At 45.2% G+C, this 18724-nt stretch overlaps 1 protein-coding gene across 1 annotated transcript in view; it reads left to right on the top strand.

The window, feature by feature from the left end:
• RTTN (rotatin) overlaps positions 1-18724 on the top strand; it is a 162450-nt gene that overhangs the window by 133089 nt on the left and 10637 nt on the right. The window contains exons 39-43 of the mRNA XM_006837552.1: positions 1272-1409; positions 6706-6923; positions 13436-13541; positions 14780-14877; positions 16114-16191. Coding sequence (XP_006837615.1) covers positions 1272-1409; positions 6706-6923; positions 13436-13541; positions 14780-14877; positions 16114-16191 — 638 coding nt within the window. The remainder of the gene's footprint in view (positions 1-1271; positions 1410-6705; positions 6924-13435; positions 13542-14779; positions 14878-16113; positions 16192-18724) is intronic.

Genomic DNA, 18724 nt, shown 5'->3' with positions numbered 1-18724 from the left:
AGAAAGAAATTAAATGGTGTACATTCTGTCACTTAATTTTATAAACTATCCAATCTGCCATTAACTATGCCATGTGCAGACAAAAATGTTAACTATTTCAATAGATAGCTAGCAGCTGGTTAACAGTTATTTTTTTAATATTTTTTATGTCTAGCAAAAGTTAAAAGTTAAGTTCACTAAAATAAATTTTTAAAAATTAGTTTTTAAAGTATTTTTATGTAATCTTTTTGAAAACTTAGCTTATCTCTCACCATTATCTGTTCATATAAATGACAAATTACATACCCAACCCGACACATTACAATTTATCTAAGTGAATAAATGATATTAAAAGTTATTCAGAAAGCATAGTTTAGTCAAATGTTAAATGCTTTTTCATTTACTTTTCAGCCTAAATATTTTATTTAGCGCTTCTTAAGCTGGCGTTAGCAGAAGTGTAAGGCAAGCTTTTTGCCTGTATAAAGCGCAGCTATCCACAGCACAGTGCAGATGTGCAGTATGTCTGTGGAAACATAAGTGAAGATGGCGTGGCCACAAAAAGGCTGAGAATGATTTGGTCAGAACCTCCCGGGGTGGAGCTTGTTCCCGCTACTGAGTGGGCCCTGGACAGCGACAGGGACGTCCTCAGTGTACTAGTAATGGGGCAAAGCCTGCCGCTCTGTGGTTGGAGAAGACGGTCCTGGCACGGCCTCTGCTGACCAGCTTCCATGTACCTGGTAGGAACGCAGGAGGTGTGGCCTTCATGCAGAGGCAGGCACAGCTGAGAGTCCCCTCTGGACTCGTGGTTTTCTCTGTGGGTCAGTGCCTTTCATGACTCTTGAGATGAATTCTCCTTCCTTTTCTGCCTTGACTTTGGCACATGGTGCTTCCCGATGCCCTCTCACAAAGCTGCTCGAGGGAATGGGGACCCAGGAGACAGCTGGCTTCTCCAGACACAGCAGCTGCAGTAGCTTGTGTTTCTAGTGCGCCCACCTTGTACTGCTGAAGTTATGGGTGAAACATTCAGCTGCTGCTCCACACTTGTTAATCAGGCGGGTTTGTGAGTGTGTCTGTATTTGCCTATGTGTAGGGTGGTGGAGGGGTGATGCCTTTAGGAAGCAAGCGAAACAAGAAGTTAAAGGAAGTAAATTGGGGAGCCCACTGAGCTTCAGTCTTCATTTGACCAGGGCACTCCTGTTTTAAGTGTAATGAAGTGGTCCTAGTTCCATATTTTGAAGAGGTGTTTTTCTTCTTTTTGTTAATTACCTGAACTGTCTTGATTAATCTTACAGATGCAGAGCTGGTACTGGCTTTCCGTCACACCTGGACACATTTGTTTAACCTCCTGGCGGCACTGCTGAGAAGAGCGGGGGGCGTGTCTCTCCCAGCTGTCACAGAGGCGCTGGCCAGGCACTGGGCGGCAGTGACCGGTGAGCAACAGTCGAATTTCTCGAAGCACACTGCCTACCTAAATGTATAGAGTCTGGGGTAGATAATGTGCACAGACCCATCACTAAGGAAGAAACTAAACAGATCACAAAAAACTTCCAACAAGATAAAATCTTGGTCCAGATAGCTTCACTGGCAAATATTTAGAGAAATTGCCACCAATTCTATTCATACTGTTTCAGAACCTAGAAAAGGGTGGGATACTTCTGAACTCAATTCTGTGAAGCAAACATAACCCTGATATCAAAACCAGGCAAAGATATTACTATAAAAAGAAAATTATAGATCAATTTTCCTCATGAACATTGCCACAGGAATTCTCAGCAAAATCCTAACCAGTAGAATCCAGCAGCACATCAAAAACTAACATATCACAACTAAACGGGCTTTAGACCAGGGATTCATGGATGGTTCAACATTAGTAAAACAGTCAGCATTATCTAGCACATAAATAAAACAAAGGAAAAGAACCAAATGATCATAGCAACTGATTCAGAAAAGGCATGACAAAATCCAACACCCATTATTTATAAAGATGCTCAGCAAAATAGGAATTGAAAGGTAATTCCTCAACATATTAAGGATATACACACAAAGCTAATTAGCAACATTACTCTCAATGGAGAGATTCTGAAAAAATTGTTCATGTGAATGGTAATCAGGCAACAGGCAAGGAGACCCTTTAACACTACTCCTGTTCAGGAGTGCACTGGTCAAATGAAGAATGAAGAATTAAGCTCAGCGTGCTCCCAAATTCACTCGCAAGTCGTAGCCAGAGCAATAGGTAAGATAGGGAAAATAAAACACATCCACATTGGCAAAGAAGAAGTAAAACTATCACTATCTGCACATGGTATGATCTAATATGTAGATATTTCCAGATTCAGCAAGAAAAATAGAGTTACTAGAAGGATTCATCGAAGGGTCAGATATCAGATCAACATATAAAAATCAATCCAGTTCTTCCACACTCACAAAAAGAACACTGAAAAGAAAATCAGGAAGACCATCCCCCAAAAATCAAATACTTGGATATAAATCTAACCAGGCGCACAAAAGATTTATACAAAGAAAACTTCAAAACATTGCTCTAAGCATCCAAGGGAGACCCATGACATCACCCATGACGGCGTAAATATGAGACTGCAGCACGCTCATCAATATGGAGACGGACCATTGCGAACTGTCAACACTCCCGAAAGCCATGATGACATGCCGATCCAGATTTCATCGTCGTGCTTTAAAGAGATGGAAAAACCAATCACTAGCTTGATGCAGAGAGGACAGAGACCCCAGATACGCAAAACACTGTTAAAGAACCAAGCAAGAGGCCTCACACTCTCATGCTCCCCGATCTCAAAACCTCCTACGCAGCCGCAGTAGTCAGAACAGCCTGGTACTGGTCCAATGACAGACACACAGACCAACTTAACAGAATAAAGAACCCAGAAATACATTTATCCACTTACAGATAGCTGGTCTTTGACAAAGAGCCCAACCCCATTAGAAGGGGCAAGAGATGAGTCTTTAACAACTGGTGCTAACAAAATGGATATTCATCTGCCAAAAACTAAAACACAACGTAACTCTCTTATCATATTGAAAAACGAACTCAAGGTAGAGCGAAGACCTTAATGTAAAAATTAAAACTATAAAAATCATCAGAGGAAAAATGGGGCCAAACTTGGGGACTCTTATACGTGGCATAAATACACTCTCAAATATACCTAAAAATGTACACACAGCAGAAGGCAAGTTGACTGGGACCTTCTAAAAATTAAACATGTGCAACAAAGACTTGACCAATAAATTTAGAGACTAGGGGAAAAAAGAATTTGGTGATGTATTTGGCAAGGCAGAAATTTCCAGAATTTATATAAAATGTCAATGCATCAACAAAAGATTAAACAATCCAATTAAAAATGCGTAGCGAACAAGAACAGATACTTCACCAAAGAAGACGTTCAAGCAGCCAGTAAACATGTTAAAAATGTTCATGATCATTAGTCATTTGTTGTTAAGTCCGTCGAGTCAGTTCTTACTCACATCAGCCATTAGAGAAATGCAATTCAGAACCACAATGAGATTTCCTCTCATCCCCACATCAATAGCAACGTTTGGTGAGCTGAAAAAAAAAAAAAAAACAAGAACAGAGCTTCAAATGGCAAGGGTATAGAGTGACTGGAATCCCCATACACTGCTAATGGGACTATCAGATGGTGAAACTGTGGAAAATGGTACAGAGCTTCCTCAAAAAAGTACAACTAGAGATGCCCTATGATCTGTCAGCCCCACAACTAGCTTTATATCCTAGAAAAAGAGCCACGACACGAACAGATCTACGCACACCCATGTTCATTGCAGCACTGTTCATACAGCAAAAAGATGGAATCAGCCTGTGAGTAAACACTGGAATGTACACCCAGTGTTAAAGAATAAAGGTGGGTCTGAACTTGGAGAACATTTTGATGAATGCAATTAGTCACAAAAGAACAAGTACTGTAGGAGACCACTGCTGTAACAAAGCAAAAAGGCTTACACACAGAAGGAAATATTCTTTGGAGGTTACCAGAGGTGGGCGGGGAATGGAGCGTAAATCACTAAATGGTAGACATGTATTAGCTCAGGGGGAGGAAGAGGCAGTCAGTATACAAGAGGGAAGTTGACAAGAAAGTGATGTAGGCAGGGGAAGACACGGGAGGAGTTGGAGAGTGCGAGGCTACAGAGGTAAGATGCTCTGAGGTGCACACTCCTGCTAGAGCTGTAATAACAGTAATCTACCAGTGGATGCAGGGACCCTGGACAGGTAGAGAGGTAAACGGGACTCACCAATAACAATATAAATAGGGTTGATTAGAGGATATTTCTAGATGCATATTTATATGTGCTGCAACTAAATATTTATAGAAGAACAGATGGGGGACAAAGCTATGATAGCTTATTATCTGCAACTAGACACCTTGAGGGAATGAATCGGCTGGACCTGGGGGCCCAGGACCACAGTCTCAGGGGATGCCAAGGCCAATTGGCATAGCTTAGTCCACAAAGACAGTGTTCTTCATCCTACTTTGGTGAGTGTAGCTACTGTTCTCTCCTCGTCTGGAACAGAGGGAAGGAACTCATAGACTAACTGAGCCTCTGCCTCGACTCTGCTGAGACCAGAAGAGCTGGATGATGTCCAACTACCGCTGCTGCCAAGTCTGCAAGGAATCGCAATAGGAAGTTCTGGATGGAGTAGGAGAAAAACTCAAAATTATACCAAAAAACGAAGCCTTTAGACACTCCTGATGCCTGGCACTGAACTCAACCTTGTGGTTCAACTTTTAGCCAAACAGTAGACAGGCCTATTAGGTGAACTGGACACCAGGGAGGGTAGATAATCCTCAGAAAAGTCAGGCATGGCAGCGTCTGCCCCAGAGTACAGCTAAGAAGGCAGGCAGGGCTTGGAACGAGGGATGAATGGAACCAGTGAACAGGACATGGGAAGAGTCTGGTACCATTAGCGACTGCAGTCAGTGTCAGAAAACAAAATGATACGGATTGTTGATGGAAAACCAGTTTTCTCTGTAAACGTATGTACATCACAATAACAAGTTTTTTAAAAACGCTACAATGACAGTAAGTCAGAAATCTGTGGTTTTGATGATGCATATGACATAAATACAAAGCAGCAGGTAGATTTGCCTGTATTGGTGTAGAAGAAATCCATGCCTTTCCATTATTTGACACACGTGCACTGTAGGGGTGAGTCTGTGGTGGTCCAACCCTTCATGAATGGTTACATGGAAAGTTTTCATAAAAATACCATCGCAGGACGCCTGGTTTTCTTAGAGATCAGAAGTTCCAAGAGGACTGTGCATTTTCTTATAGGATGCTTTCCATGTAATAGTTGTAAGACAACAAAGGAGGGTTATCTTTAGAATTTTGTTGTTGTTCAGTGTGGTCGAGTCGGTTCCAACTCATAGTGACCCCTTACTGGGTTTCCAAGGAGTTTAAACTGACCCGTGGTCCACACTGACCTTGTGGTGGAGTGCTTTTCCTTCAGGGGCCCCACACAGGACTATTTAAAGTAACTGCTCTTCCGTTCCTCAGTTTCCTCACTTGTACATTTTAACCTAGTCATCAGCACCGTTTTACATGAATGTTCATAACCTGTTGAAATGTATTCAAAGTTGAATTCTTTTAAACTTCCAAGTTATCCACGAATTCAACTGCCTCCTCCCACAGCCCCACACATACTTTATCAGTTGGTCATTCTATAAACAGATGCAGGACACAGTTTTTAACTCTTCTGACTTCAGATGTGTGGGGAGACGTGTACTCAGTGAAGCACAGAATTCACCATCATCTGGATGTAAGAATCCAGTGTCCCCCACACAGGGCGTACTGGCCTTGTGGGCACCTTGACTGTATTACAGAACCGAGTTTTCCTCCTGTGTCCTTGGGGAAGCACAAGCTTACTTCCTGACAGTCAGAAACTTGAAGCAGCAGCATGCCCTTACTTGGGGCACTCAGACTGCTGGCCCCATCGGTCCTCCGCCTCATTGGTCAGCGTTTGTGGGGAGCACGGCCAGCCTGCTGGGTCCCATCGTCCAGCGGCAAAATTGAAGAGTTGTAGTTGTCGCAAAGCTAAAGGGCTACTCTCTGGACCTATTCAGAAAAAGCTTTCTGAACCCTCGATTTAAGACAGCTGACCTGGAGTCCTGATGTGTCGCTGAGGTTCAGTACTGGACTGCTAATCACAAAGTTCGTAGTTCAAACCCACCAGCCACTCGGAAATCCTATGCAGGGTTGCTTTGAGTTGGCAGCATTTAGCAACAACCTGGGACTAGTACTCTAGTGATGAAATAGACATTAAATTCTAAACCTCCCATAGAATACACAGTTTTATGTAATAATGACCCAAACACCACATAGTTTTGCTATTGATAATGGTGGTGTTGTTAGGTGCTGCTGAGTTGGTTCCAGCTCACAGCTACCCTGTACAGGGTTTCTGAAGTTGACGGTCTGTGCAGAAGCAGAAAGCCTCATCTTTCTCCCGTGGAGTGGCTGGTGACCTCTGACTGGCAACCTTGTGGCTAGCAGTCCAGTCCCTACAGAGCCTCCGTGCTTCCACATGATAATGTTAGGAGAAACATAGTTCATAAAAGTGACCATTCATAGAAATCCCTGCTTGTAGCATTACTAATGACTCCAATTTATTCGATTCATTTCTTCTTCATTAAACTGTGGGAGACATTTTTCATCAGCCTGGTGTGAAATCCGTGCCTCCTTTAGATACGCTCTGCATGTGTGTGGGGCTGTCTGCCACGTGCCCTACGCTCCATACTGCCAGCCTGCAGTTCCTGTCTGTTCTCCTGACTGAAGAAGCTAAGCGACGTCTCCGGAGTAAGGAGGAGACCCATCCCTGCCACAGTCCCACGGTGACTTCGCTTCTGGATAAGACTAAGGAAAACCAGAAATCACTAGAGCAGCTGAGTGAAGCAGTTCTTCAGGTAAGCCATCTCTTAATTTCCCCAAACTTTTACTTACCTATTTGTAAGACATTCTGTCTCAGTGTCCTACAATTGTTTTAGTCATTTGAATGAAAAAAACAAATAACTACGCTCACTGTGTCTATTCAGAGAAGTCCATAAGGCTGAGCCCTACCCCAGCAGTCTGTGAAACTAGTGCCCGTTGTGACCTGTAAAGGCGAATGCAGGAGTGTAGGCGTGGACTAGATGTATCGCCTTAGTAAGCTACGTGTACACCTCTGAAGATATAGTCCCCACGATGCCATTCCCTGGAGCTCTGTGGACCTGATGTTTTCCTGGATGGCTGTGTGCAGAAACGGACTTGTTGACGTGACTATAGGAAATGGCCCCCTCTCCAAGCACAGCTGCCAAATTCTGTATAAACTTAGTTTTTCCAACCTCCAAGCGTGAACCAAGGGTTTTGTTCATCGCCAGTCTAAAGTCAGCTTGCTCTTTTGTGAGTAATTTTACAAAATATCAGAGAAATGTTTCCTAAGTTACAGACCTGTTTCTTACATATGGAAGTGATTCTAGGTTTTTCATGTTAAGAACGCCCTTCTCGAATACTCACCAGATGTTAGGATTGTTGTATCCTCACGGAAGGATGGGAAGGTAGGACAGTGTGCAGTGAGCAGGTTTCCTGCCTTTCCCAGTCAGACTGTTGCAGTTTCACAAGAACGCTAGGGCTGTGCCTGTCAGCGGACTTGTTTGGTTCGCTTCGCTCCTTCCAATGTGGAGATCTCGCTGCTCTCTGGCTGCAGAAGTCTGGGCCCTGCAGATTTCTGCTCTGATTACTGGAGTGTGTTGAGTGTCAGACTTGACTCTTCAGAATGCAGACAAAGCAGCCGGGGTGAGATGAGGGCACCGCCTGTCCCAGTCTGAGCCTGGCCCGTGGAGGGAGTATTGGCTTCCACACCTGCTTCTGAGCTGGCAGGGGGTGGGCACACTGGGCCTCTACTTACCCTTTAGAGTAGATAAGGCACCTCCTTGGAATTGCCTTTCTGTATTTGTCTTTTTCATGGTAAAAAAAAAAAAATGCAACAACCCCACTGCCATCAAGCCAATTCCACCTCCTAGCGCCCCTGTGTAGGGTTTCTGAGGCTGTGAGTCTTAGGGGAGCAGGCAGCCTCAGCTTTCTCCTGTGGGACGGACGGTGGGTTAGCAGTCCAGTGCTGTTCCGACACTGCCTCACCAGAACTCTCACATACTCGAGTCCTCTTGTAATGTTGCAGAGGGGACTTGAAAAGCTCCTATAGACTCTGAAGTGCTGTCCGTGTCTGACGGGGTGTGCTGTTCAAAGGCAGACTTGCCCGTAGGAGCTCTAAGAGCAGACGGATACTTTACTGCATGTTTGTTGAGATAGGAAAGTCATTCAGTCGCCAGGAAATAATAAGAAGAAACAGGTGGTAGGAAATCAACTTTGATATGAAAATCAGGAGGGTGCGCACCATGGTGTCAGACTTTGAATACCATGTCAAAGATAGAAAGCTTAGGAGTCTGGCGTGATGAAAAGTTCGTTGTGGTAACTTTAAATTATCGGGAGAAAATGAGTCTACAATTGATGTCCTGTAGCCCACTGCTGTCAAATGGATTCTCCTACAGAGCAGCTGGTGGATTCCAACCATTCACCTTCTCGTTAGCAGCCCAGTGCTGAACCCATTGCACCACCAGGGCCCTTCAGTGTCCTTTAAAGCCATTCTGAAAGAGATGAGTGGTTTTAGACAAATCATTTTCCCTCATGTGATGCAGTTCTTCCAATGCAAAATGAGGGGTTTCTACGGCATCACTGCTTAGCTTCAGCAGCACCCTCCCCCCGCCCCCACCCACCCTGTCTCACCCCTGCCTTCCTTCAACTCAAACACCTTGGCAGAGTCCCTTTTACAGGGCTGCTGTCCTGTGGGGAAGGCACGCTGCTCACCACTCACAGAACCTGGAAGGCTGTGTTTGATCATTTCTGTCTGAGATGATTCCATGGTTTGAATATTCCCCAAGAAACTTGGACTATCTATTTTTTAAAAAGTTTTTATTGTGAATTACGTGGGTTTACATGGGAGAACATCAGTTTTATATTCATCCTATCGTATTTCATTTCATTGCAATGATTACAATCCTCTCCATGCATCATCATCAAACAACCAAAGGGTACACCCCACAGGCCTGTCTTCCGGCCATCTTCACACAGCCCCTCTCCCTCCCTGAGTCCAGAGTCCCCAGCCGCTCCATCAGTCACGTCATCATCTCTGCCTCCATTTCTGGCATTACTGCTTCTCTGGGTAGGGTCCCGTACTCCGTTCTTCTCCCTTGATGGTACCAGGGTCCTCTGCTCCTGGACTGCAGAATTAACTACTCTGTTCCTTTTGTTACAAAACATCTGCCTTTACATTTCCGACCCTCACAGTCAGTCCTGATAACAATTATTTACTATTGTACCACAAGAGTCCTATCCCCATCTCATTTCATTAGCCCTGTTCCAACAGGTTTGGAAATCATTCAGTGAAGACTCTACCTTCCCCCGCCCTGTCTGCAACAAGGCTGTCTCTTGAAAACTTGTATGTCAGTCACTTCTTGCCTTTGTATCCCCCCACGCCCCATTTTGTGTAGCCAATGTCCAAGTTGCCCAGCCCTGTCAACCGTGTGTACTGAGGGGGTGGGAGTGATCCTCGCTGTAAAGATTTGTGCCCTTTTTTGAGCTACGACATCCACCATGTTGTTGTTGTTAGGCGCCATTGAGTCGGTACCAACCCATAGTGACCTTCCGCACAGCAGAACGAAACCCTGCCCGATCCTGGGCCAACCTCACTACTGTTGCCACGCTTGAGTCCATCGATGCTGCCACTTGGCCGATCCATCTCATTGGGGGGTCTTCCTCTTTTTCTCTGACCCTCCACCTTACCAAACCTTATATCCTTCTCCAGTGACTGGTCCCTCCTGACAATATGTCCAAAGTATGAGAGACAAAGCTTAGCCATCCTGGTCTCCAAGGAGCACTCTGGCTGTACTTCATCCAACATGGATCTGTTGGTTCTTTTGGAAGTCCATGGCACTTTCAATATTCAATTCTTCTACTGTCTTCCTTAGCCACTGTCCAGCTTTTGCATGCATATGAGGTTATTGAAAATACCATGGCTTAAAGTTCATCAAATTGTAGCAGGTTCTTTTTTTTTTTTTTTTTTCCCCTCTTCTTCTAGTCGAGTTCTGATCATCCAGCCATTGAAGCCAGGTCAAATGGGTACTATCTTCAAGTATGGATGTTCTTGTGCATCTCCCCTCACTTCATATCAGCTGGACGCTTCACTCTACACTCTAGTCTTCTGTGGCCTATGAACTGTCTTTTAAAAATGTTTTTTATTGTGTTATGGTGACAGTATGTGCAGCAAATTAGGTTCTCATTTAACAATTTTTATACATATTGTTCCATGACATTGGTTACTGTTTTCTCAAGGTGTTAGCTTTCTCGTCACTTCCATTCCATTTGTTCGGTTTGCATTGTCTGAGACTCCCTTCCCCTCCTTGCTTCTCTGTTTTTGGGAAAATGTTGGCCATTTGAGTTCATAGAGCTGATAATTGAAGGGGGCACATTTACTCAAGGTTGGTGTTTGTTTTGTGAGCCAGTGTGTGTGTATCTTTGGACAGGAAAGGGTTGGGCACATTGACTTAATGGATATTGTCCTTAGCCTAGCTTGTAAAGATGCTCAGTGTGTTTCAGCTACAAACACGTATAGCTGGTAACCAAATCTGTGAAAATCTCTCTATATGTAGTTAGTTGGTTATGTCTGTAAGTCGCTTGTTGAATTCATTTTGCTGCTTATGTTGATTTGATCTCTAAGAATAATACTGGAAGGGAACATGAGAATTTAGAAAATGTATTTTGCACTCATGTTGAGTGAATATAAATTCCAACAGTAAATCTATTGGAGAGAAGGCTTACGTTTTTGAGCCATCTCTGTGTTGATGAATGCTCATTGTGTTGACAATTGTTCACTGTAAGTAGGAAGACTGTTCTTTACATTAATGGCCTTTTGGAACGAAAGCAGGAAGATTTTGACCTGAGATACCTAGACCACTTCATGTGCAGATGGAATTCAATTTAAAAAAGAGTTAGCTTTGAGTAAATTGTGCTGTTATTTTACTTCCTCTCTAGCTGTGATCAGTCACAAGATGTCAAGTTGCTCTGTATCCCAAGCTTTGCTTTTCACTCCTCTGGGCCTTTGCTGGCTGGCTGTTTCTTCAGCCATGTGGCCTTGGAGTCTCATTCTTAACCAGCTGCCCCCCCTCCCCCACAGGCTCCTCCCACCAGCCACCCTGTACGCCTCCTAAGCCACTTCCTCTGTCACAGTAAAGGCTGTGTGGATGAATCATGTACTCTGACTTCATGTCCTCAGTTGAACAGTGTGTGGACTTGCTCCCGGTCAGTCCTGTTCGCTTCTTCCGTTAGTTTTTGGAGTTCGTTTTTTACTATGGACACATTTCCCAGCGCCAGATAGTTTAATTTTTTTTTTACTTGAAACATGTGACATCTGTCATCTGTCACCTTGGTCTTTCTTAGAGACCACCCCTTGTAGCTGATTGTTCTGCAGTTGTTATTCCGTACCTCTGGAACTTGGTCTTCACTCCTGTTTGGACAGTGCCCATTGACCCCAAACCGTGGAAATGAGATGCAGCTCTCTGCACCCTCCAGCCACATACCCACCTGAAATGGGTTCCCAAAGTTGGAATATTATAGTGCCCAGAGAGAAAGGTCCACCATGCGTCTGTCAGCGTGCTGTAATCTGATGGCTGCTGTGTGTCTGTGAGGCTGGAACCTCTGTCACCGGTAATTTAAATACCAGCAGAGTCATCCATTAGGCAAATCTGCTGCACAAGACCTCTTGAAAGTGTTTAAAAGCTAAATGGGACAGAGGTAAATAGTGATGTATGCCCAACCTTGGAACAACAGGGCTCTGTGATACAGGGATCGAGGCATAGTCTGAAGTGGGGAAATAATGCTAAGATGCTTGACTGTCTTATGAATATTGGTTTCCCTTGCCTACTATTATAAAACAGACACTTAAGTGGGATAGAAAGGAATGTTGGGAAACAGGATTACAGAAAGCTTGTAAGCTCATCTTCAGCCTATAACTGATTGGAATACCTACAAGGGGTTCTACAGCTTGCCCAGTGAAATAGGCCTCTTGAGGAGCCTTTGCAGTGTATAGGGCCTTAGGTAGAATCCTGAGCCCCATCCAGATCCTTCTGAGGGGGACATTCCCACTAGAAAGGACAAGCAGACCAGCCTGGAACAGCTAGAACAACAGGATATATATCTCCAAAGAAACATCAGCAGGCCCCCTCCCAAGAAAAACAGATGGCAGCATGATTGTGTATTACAAGAATACGCAGGTTGTTCGCCGGGAAGCCATCAGGGCAAGCAATCAAGTTCCTTCAAGACAGGCCCCCCTCTAAGACTGAAACTCAAAAGGAACACATGAGCAGACATGTAAGCTTGCTGGTGACCACATTGGTTTACTGGTGAGTGGAAGAGGGGAAAAGCCAGCAATGAAGAAATGAGTTCAGTTCAACTGTGTTCCATAGACTCCCATTGACTTGGAGATGAGAGAGAGAAGAGGAAGGGCTGTTTGTTCCGATGAGAGGCAAGACCCGGGGACTCCTGAGCTCATGGACAAGGACATAGCCACATAGGGCTAGAGCTGAGAGTAAACCGTCCAGCTGATATGAAATGAGGGGAGACACACAAGAATGACCAAACTTGCAGATAGTACCCATTTAACGTAGCCTCGATGGCTTGATAATCAGAACTCAACTAGAGGAATATAAACAATGTTTGATAAAGGAAACAAGTGTAAATTGCTACAATTTGATGAACTTAACCTTTTATAATGTTTAGTTTGTTTTATAATAACAACTTTAAACACAAATTCAAATGTATGAAGGAAGTCAACTGAGATATTAGTATTTTCATGATTTAATAAAATATTTGTTAAAAGTCTAAAAAATCTAGGAAGTACTTTTTTCAGGCAAAATATGCCCTATTAATGGTCCTTGTTATTGTAGAAAAGAAAGATTGGAAGATCCAAAGAATCCAAGATACACGGGCATGTTGAGTGGGGATGGCAGGAGGGGAATTGTCTGAGAAGAAGGAAGGAAGAAAGTGAGGACATTCTCCTGCCCAGTACGTGTTCTAACAATTCACACATATACACGTGTGGCCTCATGGCTTTGAGTAAGTGCACACGCTAACTGTGTGCCAGTACTTTCAATTATTTTAAGATGATGAGATCTTGAGAGTTGATTTCAGGAATCTCCATCTGCTGAAGTCCTGTGGCAGTTTTATCCACAGCGCATTCTCAGATCTTCCTGCTGTCTCCCTCTCCAGTGAATGTCATCGCATAGCTGAAATCTATCTGTGCCTTTTAAGTAGGACGCGTCTTTCACTGAAAACAGTCCTGCTCCAGATGAAATTGTTCTGCTTGGCAGCTGTGCTCTGTCCTCTGCAGTGCTATGAAGGGAAGTCCTCCAGAGATCCCCTGAAAGGAGTTGCTGCCCGGACCTTACTGTCACTCCTGGCCGTCAGCAGAAGGGCCCAGAGACACGCTCTTAAAGGTGAGGTGCACAGCACAGAAATGTCCTGTGGCGAGTTGTCACTTGATGCATTTCTCCGTTTGTCCAACTTCCTGTGAACTCATAGGTAAAGAGCTTATAGCACCATGTCAGTGTCACTGGGACAAAAAAAAAGAACTTTCCTTACAAAAACAGTGCATTCTTTGTGAAATCAGAATGTTTTCTTGTTGTGGTTAAGTATTGTTGATTCCGTTCCAATTCATGGTGACACTGTGTTGTAGGGTTTCTGAGGAGCTACTTGTGGATTTGAACCGGCAACCTTCAGCTAGTGGTCCAGTGCATATCCTACAGTGCCACACCAGGACGCTATCTCAGAATATTATAAATGTAGATTATTTTTGTTGTGTAATTAATGATTCTTAGCCTAAAGAGTCTGTGCATAAATATTTAAGAAAAAAAAAATTCCAGTTATCATCAAGTCAGTTTGACTTTAGCAACACTGCAGAATAGAGTAGAAGTCTCGTACAGTTCCCTAGGCAGGCTGACAGCCTTCATGGAAGCAGACTGCTGCATCTGTCTCCCGTGGAGCGGCTGGTGGGTTTGAACCGCCAACCTTGCAGTTAGCAAAGTAGCGGCAAAGGTAGTGCATTTCTCACTTCCACAGTAATAGCAAAATACCCACCAGGAAATCATTGCACACCTGAAAGAAACACATAGCTTGACTGGTAATTATAGCTGCTTGAAATGGTCTTGTATTTTCACATAAACTTCTTGCGTAGAATGCTGTCATTTCTTATATGGACATCTGGGAACACATGTCTTAGAGTTGAAAGTGAATAACAGCATTATCAACTATATCCATTTTAGCTGTGATTTACTACTAACAGCACTTGAGAACAACAACTTTGTTGTTAAGTGCTATTGTGTCGTTCGGACTCAAAGTGACCATGTATTAGGGTTTCTGAGGAGTGGCTGGTTGGTTTGAACTGCCAACATTGTAGCTCAAACTGACCTTGTGGTTCAGCGCATTTTGCTACAGGGCCACACCAGGATTCTAAAGAAAACAAAGTATGCGTGCCTAGAACAGATTCTGGGAGCGTCTTATTTAGAATCGTGAAAACAAGTAGGCTTTAGTGTAGTCTCTTCCGTGATTCTTGACTCTCTCCCTGAGCATAATGAAGTTGGTTAGGAATTTGAGGTGTGAGAGCTGCACTGTGATGGTGTTGTGTTACCTCTGTGAGAATGGAATCCTCTTTTGACTGTTAGTTTCTGCCTTTCAGCTGGTCTCATAGACAGTTGCATGGAGCAGATGAAGCATATTTACGCACAACTGAACCTACAGTCTCTGAGACCTGGGAAAGCAGCCCTGAAAAAAAAGGTGACTGAGTTTTGTCGTTCTGGGGTAAAGGAGGGAGGTATGTAAACATCGTCTTCCCAGCGCTCTAGGGTTTCACCAGCAACACCAGCGTTTGGTTGAAATGTCTGATTTAGAAGAAAGGAGGGACAGATAAAATAGAGATTTCTACATTAGCCAGTTTGGTGGGTTTTGGGTTGATTTTGAGTCAATTCCACCTCATAGCTCCCCTGAAGGAGACAGTAAAACTGTCCCAGAGGGTTTTCAAGGCTGGAGTCTTCAAGAAGCAGACCCCACATCTTTCTTCATCACAGCAGCTGGTGTCTTCAAACTGCTGACCTTTGAATTAGCCACTGCGCTGCCCAGACTCTTTTGGGGCTGGTGGTGGTGATTGCGTGCTGTGGAGTCGGTTCCCACTCATAGTGACGCTGTACAGGGTTTCTGAGGCTCTAAGTCTTCATCAGACGTTGGCTGTTCCTCTCACTCTCCACCTGGGTAGCATGCTGTGGCAGTGTGGAGACTGTCCTTACACACTGTGTCATGGAATTACAGGTGATGGAATTGTTACAACACTGTTGAAACAGGCCCACAGAGGTGGGGTCAGGGCACCGGCTTCAAGCCGCTGGAGGTCTCCTGGCTCCATGCCTAGCTCTGCCCCCTGCCTCGACTGGCCATGCCGTTCCTGAGCTTCCTGACTGCTCTCTCACTCAGCAGTAGGAGTGGGCTTCAAAAGTTCGTGGAAAAAGAGAATTCCATGGTAATAGAAATTTCCCACAAACTCTTTGAAGCCCCTCTGGCTGTAAGTTGTTTTTTTTTCTGCTTTCGTATCAGCTGAGGGAGAGACTGAATGCTTTGTGTGCTGAAGAAAGACTCATTTCTTCCAAAGTAGACACTGAGCACCGTATTTCAGATAATGGAGGCTGGGGTCGGTTTCTCCTCCCGTCTCTCTTCCTTTATCCTCTTTGGACACAGAGCTTATGAGGAAGTCAGGCCTCACCTGAAGTGACTGAGAACCAACCACACATGCCTCACTCTGTTGAGAGGAGAATGGAGCCTGTTCCGTGTGGCGGTCCTCCCTGCTCCATGGAGCGGAATTGGCTTGTTGGTGGTAGACGAGCTTCTTGAGAAACAACCCTTTCCAGAGATGGTTAGCTTCTCAGGCGGGTGCACGGCAGTGTGTGGGAGCAGAGGCAGCGCCGTGTGGGTAAAGCGTGGGTTGTGCGGCATGCTCATGGGTTCACGTACTTTTTCTTTCCACAGGAGGACGGTTTCATTAGAGAGTTAAGCACCGCCATGCAGCTTCTGAGAAACTGTCTCTATCAAAATGAAGAGTGTAAAGTAAGTGGAGCGGCGTGTGGAGACTGAGAGCAGTGCTGGCCCTAAGCACTTTTGTTTCCATCTGGGATAAGAGTGGAGGGACAGCAGACAGCTCCCTGGAGTTCCTTCTCTTTAGAGGCACAGGCGGGTGGTCCCCAGGCCCCACGGTGATTCTGAGCAGTGGCTGCACCTCTGGGTGTCTGCCTCACTTGCGTGGTCTCACTGTTTAGACTTGGACATCGGGCGGCTCACTGTGTGCTGTTCTCACACCTGCCATTTCTGTGATCCCATGGAATGAGTGGATGTGGGTTTTAGAAGGTGGCAGGACAGTCTCCAAGGGAATCATGGAATCCTACGGAAAGAAGATGCATGCGTCTGAGTAGAAAGTGCCATGGGCGTCACCTGTCGTGGCCTGGACCCCATGAAGGCCCTGTGGGTAGAAGGCACCAGCTCTGGCAGCATCTGGCAGCCTCTCTGTTTGGAAAGAAGCCATTGAGGGAAAGATTTGCTTGGTCTGTAAAGTATTGCTGCTGCAGACTTGAAGCGTTGTGTGGCCACTGCCATAGAGGACACAATCTCCTGTCCACTCTGATACACTGTGTCTGCACTGACCCCTCACTGTAGAAGGACTCGATTGATGCTTTCTTGTAGAGGTTCTCTGAAAAGCTGGGTGAGGTGAGGAGAAATAGACGCTGACTTTGCTTCTTAAATGTCTGACCTTTTTGCTTTTACCTGTGGTGGTTGTTTGTTATTGTTTTGTTGAGTTGGTACCAACTCGTGGCAACTCTGTATAAGGTTTCTGAGGTGGTGAATCTTTGTGGAAGCAGAAAGCCTCATCTTTCTCCCTTGGAGAGGCTGGTGGGCTCGAACTGCTGGCCTTGTGTTCAAATTCCAGTAATTATCCTACGGAGCCACCGTGCTCCCTTATTTGTGGTCGTTGTTAAGTGCCTTCTATTGGTGCCGACCCATAGCGACCCAGTATTGTGTTTTTGAGGCGCGACTGGTAAGTGTGAACCGCCAACCTTGCAGCCCGGCACATTAACCCCCAGGATTCCTGATTTATGGTAGGTCTGGAAAAACACCTGGAAAGATGAGCGTCCTGAGCTCGTAATCCCTAAGCTGTGGTAAGTGCTTTGTTCAAGATACGTGGTTAAAAATTTACATTTCATAAAATTGGTGAGCATTAAGTATTTATACATTTTATTCCAATTCCCAGTGTATGAGTGTTCTCCAGCAGAGGTGCCATGTACTGACTTTATGATTCCCTTGTGCTAAGTGGCCTCCCTGGTCCCTTAGAGTTCTGGCCAGGGAAGGTTTAACGTGGGTGCTGCTGGGATGGAGTGCTGACATTTGTGTCCCTTTCGTCCGCTGGAGAAGTGTAATCTGTCAGTGATTCGGCGCACTGCCCCAGTTTTCATGTTCAATAAGAAGGATCTGGATTTCCTTCAGGCGTGTTTATGGTCGGGTGGCACAGAGGCTCTGAGGGTTTTCCTCCTTTTCCGTTTCCCTGTGGCACGTCGCACTCTTATTGCTGCTTATGTGGTAATTTGCCAAGGTGCCCACCCCATTCTCCGCTGGGCGGCCGTCTGTGGACATTCTGCAGGTTTCTTACTGGTGAGCTGTGGTGGCCATGGGGGCAAAGCACTGGGCAGCTGACAAGGCTGAGACCTCCGGCTGGGCAGGCACAAAGAGGAGGAAGGTGTAGTAAGGAGACTGTGGTGGAATTGGAGAAGGACTTCTCGTCCTGGCTCAAGGTGTTTACCAACGCAAGATCCACGGAGACTCCATGACAGTCAGCTCGAGGTGCTGGGGGCGGGCGTGGGGCGGGGGCTCTGGGAAAGCCTCCGAGTGGGAAACGCCTTTTTGTCAGCATGAGGCTCTGTGGCTCAGCTAGGGGTCACAGAGTTTTCTGTGTGTAAATGGAGTTTGGAGCCATGAGTGAGCTTGAAATTTCCTTGGGAAGCTGAAGTATTCAAGAGAAGGCCGAAATTAGCAGAGCAATGAGTCCCAGAGGAGGAGATTGGAAATGACCAGGATGGAGTGGCTATGTGGACATAAAGAGCCAGGAGACCTGTGACTAGCAGGTCACCTACCACAGTGCGCATGAGTGTGGCAGCTACCCAGGTAGGTGTGGTCAGGGTCAGACGGCCAGGGCAGAAAAGAAACCTCAGGGTACTGAAGGGGATTAGAGGATGGAGAAAGCTTGGTCAGGATAGCAGCATTAGTCATTTAGGGAAGTTAGTGTGTGTTTCTCCTGATGTAAATACCATGATCATACACAGGAACAGCAAGAAGTAATTGGTGGATAACGATCCGCAAGGAGGCAGGTGGAGCGTGTTTCAGAACGCAGATGGACATGCTTAGTTACCGACAGAAAGAGAAATGCCAATTCCTCACTGACAGCAGAAAGGAATGCTGACTGGGTAAAATAAACGATGTGGACAGACTAGAAGATGTTCTGACCACATAGTGTGAAAGAGTCAGCAGGATATTTTCTGTAAACTAGGAGCCATGTTCCAAAGTTTACAGAGAACAGTGCACCCTGGGAATGACA

This window comes from Chrysochloris asiatica, unplaced genomic scaffold (assembly GCF_000296735.1).
Source record: "Chrysochloris asiatica unplaced genomic scaffold, ChrAsi1.0 scaffold00021, whole genome shotgun sequence".
In the NCBI taxonomy this organism is placed as follows: Eukaryota; Metazoa; Chordata; class Mammalia; order Afrosoricida; family Chrysochloridae; genus Chrysochloris; species Chrysochloris asiatica.
The sequence above is the reverse complement of the archived record's forward strand: the minus strand, read 5'-3'. Positions and strand labels throughout refer to the sequence as shown.